Source organism: Cnephaeus nilssonii (assembly GCF_951640355.1).
Source record: "Cnephaeus nilssonii genome assembly, chromosome: 1".
Classification (NCBI taxonomy): Eukaryota; Metazoa; Chordata; class Mammalia; order Chiroptera; family Vespertilionidae; genus Cnephaeus; species Cnephaeus nilssonii.
Window position 1 is genome coordinate 23019742 of NC_137072.1, and position 3063 is coordinate 23022804.

The following is a 3063-nucleotide window of genomic DNA, read 5'->3' on the forward strand; positions in this document are numbered from 1 at the left end:
AAGCAAAGACAGAAAGATATTTGGGGTACAGAAGAGCCCAGTGGAGGAATAAAGTAAAGGATGTAAGATAGAAAAGAGAATGGAATGAACAAGAAGGTGCCTTTACTAAATGAAGATATGAATATTGAAATTGTGCCACAGTAAAGCCATGTTTTATTTAAAAGAGATGTGAGGGACCCACCACTTCCAGTCCTGCTGCCAGAAGTGGGTGCGGCTGTGAGGGCCCGCGTCTTGCTGCTGCCAGCTGGGCATGGTGTTGGGCACCGGCCCGCCTCACCTGTCTTAAGGTGCCCAGGGAAAAGGTAGCAGTAATGCTGACGCTGGTGAGCACACTGAAGTGGGATAATGGTCTCAAAGGGTCCCGGATGTCAGCCACAGCCTCTGACTCCACTCGGAGGGTGTCTGTGAGAGACAGACTGCTTGTTAAAGAGGTTGTAGAACTTGAAGCTAACATACCTTGTACATGTAAAGTGCATTTTCCTGGTCCAAACAAGCTTCATTGCTTTCAGCTAACTATAACCCCAGATGAGGGTTACTACCAGGGTGGAACATTTCAGTTTGAAACAGAAGTTCCTGATGCATACAACATGGTGCCGCCCAAAGTGAGATGTTTGACCAGGATCTGGCACCCCAACATCACAGAGACGGGCGGGATATGTCTGAGTTTACTGAGAGAACATTCCATCCATGGCACTGGCTGGGCTCCCACGAGGACATTAAAGGGTGTTGTTTGGGGATTAAACTCTTTGTTTACTGATCTTCTGAACTTTGGTGACCCACTGAATATCAAGGCTGCAGAGCATCACCTGAGGGACAAGGAGGACTTCCGGAACAAAGTGGAAGACTACATTAAGGGTACGCCAGATGATGGGAGCGGCGCCTGCAGCGCGGACTCTGCTAGAGGGTCCTCTCTAGCTCTCGAGGGGGCCTCCATCCCAGTCCTCACGTCCTGCAGACCCACTGGCTCTGCTGAGTTCTGTGACTGTCTGTCCGGCGGAGGAACCTCTTCACGACTGCCCACTGTAGACAGAGTTCCACACAAATACAGCAAGAAAATGCATTGTCTGCTTACCTTCACATGTTTACTTTGTGAACCTGTACTGTGTGGGCTGGGGAAATGCTTGAGAAGTTGTAATGAACTCAGAATCACAGCCTGCTTCCTAACTTCCCCCAAATCACTTCCCTGCACAGCAATGCCAATGACCTGCCAGGAGCTGTCTGGTGGGCGGTCCCAAGCCCACTGCAAACCTTTTATTTGCATATTTTACTTAATGTAAGTATATGTTGGAAGATTTGTAATTTGCACAATTTAATGCTTTAATTTTTTTTTTTTCTATTCTCCTTTAGTTTGTATTTTCATTGTATAGAGCAGATAGAAAGGTGTTGGGTCACGCAATCATTGAAGAGAAATACACAGAAAATATGAAAAGAGAGAGAGAGAGAGAGAGAGAGAGAGAGAGCGAGCTGTGAGTCTGTAAAAGGGGCCACAGAAGAGTCAGCAGTCATTACCCAGTTAACCCAAACCAACCTAAATCAGGTTACATGCCTACCAAGGTCAGTGGCTGTGAAGAAGAGAGCAGCAATAGCTGTTAATACCAACTGGTTGAAAAGATTTAAAACTTCTTCTAATGTGATTAATTAAACCAGAGACCTCTGCATATACTAGTATTTCCAGTGTTCCACTGAATTTCATAGTAGAGCTTTGAAAACTCTTTTTAACTTTGGTAACATCATTATTAGCTAATCAAACCTGCTTCCTCCCAAGAGCCATAGCAATAAGAATAATCCTAAATTTACACTAAATGGAATCTAGGCACAACAAAGGCAAGACTCTGCTGAGTTAAACCGTAGGCCAAGGACAAAACAACCAAAAATAAGTTCTGTGAACACTTGGGAAAATATATCTTAAAGAATAAAGCACAATATGTCAGTATCCTGTTATCTAATGCTAGAGGCACAGCGCACAATTAAATTGTGTGTGTGTAGGGTCCCCTAGGCCTAGCCCGCCATCAGGGCCATGTCTGCCACCCAGCGACACCTCGCACGTTCTGTGGATGCTGACGGCGCCCTGCAACACTCCCAGCTGGCACCCTTCCCCTGCATACCACCTCCCCCTGCCGCTGGCCGCGTGCGCCCCCGCCCCACCCCCATGGCGGAAGCACCTCCGCTCACCACCTGGGACCCGCGCCATGCTCCCCGCCCCCACCCGCCTGGCGCCCATCCCCTGCGCCCTCTTTGCCACGGGTCCCCAACCGCCCACTGCCTGCCTTGCTGCATCCTCTTCGCCGCACAGCCTCCCCACCAGGCCCGTGTGAGCCACGGGTCCCAACCCGTGAGAGGTGCTCCATGCACCTCCTGGTGACCAGTTTTTTGGTTGTGACACGGTTACGGCATCACAACCACAGCCTTTTATGATATAGAAGAATAGAGGCCTGGTGCATGAAATCATGCATGGGTGGAGTCCCTCAGGGTGGCCTGCGGAGATTGGGCCCCAGCTTGCACCCCCAGCCTCACAGTCCTGCAGCCCTACCTGGCACCCCACCTTGGCCTGGTGCTGCCCCTCACCTGCTCCACCATCCTGCCTGTGGGGTGATCAGTCAGGGCTGGGCCCCCCACCTGGCTCCCTCAGAGCCTGGGAGCCAGGCAGTGGGGGGGCCGCCACCACTGGTCATCTTCTGCGGGGCAATCGGTGGGGTGATCAGGCCCCCACTCGCACCCACCTTGGCCTGGCGCCGCCCGCTCACCTGCTCCACCATCCCACCGCGGCTTATTGGGGCTGGCAGCACCTCCACTGCTGCCCACTGCCAGAGCCGCATTGCCAACACCTGCCATCTTCCGTGCTGCCCCCTGGTGGTCAGCGCACATCCTAGCAAGCGGTCAAACTCCTGGTCTCCCAGTCAAATTCCTGGTGAACAACCGCCCCAGGGGACAATTTGCATGTTAGGCTTTTATTATATAGGATCATTGTCATTTCAATTTTTACAATGGATGAGACCCTTTTAAAGATTCATTGTGTTAAGGATATTTTCTTTGTACACTTACTGCCCAATCTAATTAGAAATA

General features: G+C 50.7%; 1 protein-coding gene across 1 annotated transcript; it reads left to right on the forward strand.

Moving 5' to 3' along the window:
- Window positions 1–311: 311 nt before the first annotated feature.
- On the forward strand, window positions 312–1277 carry LOC307102600 (NEDD8-conjugating enzyme UBE2F-like; the record flags this gene model as incomplete). Its single annotated transcript, XM_079776239.1, has 1 exon — window positions 312–1277. One exon carries the CDS (start codon window positions 312–314, stop codon window positions 1275–1277), a length of 966 nt encoding a protein of 321 aa, XP_079632365.1.
- Window positions 1278–3063: the final 1786 nt, after the last annotated feature.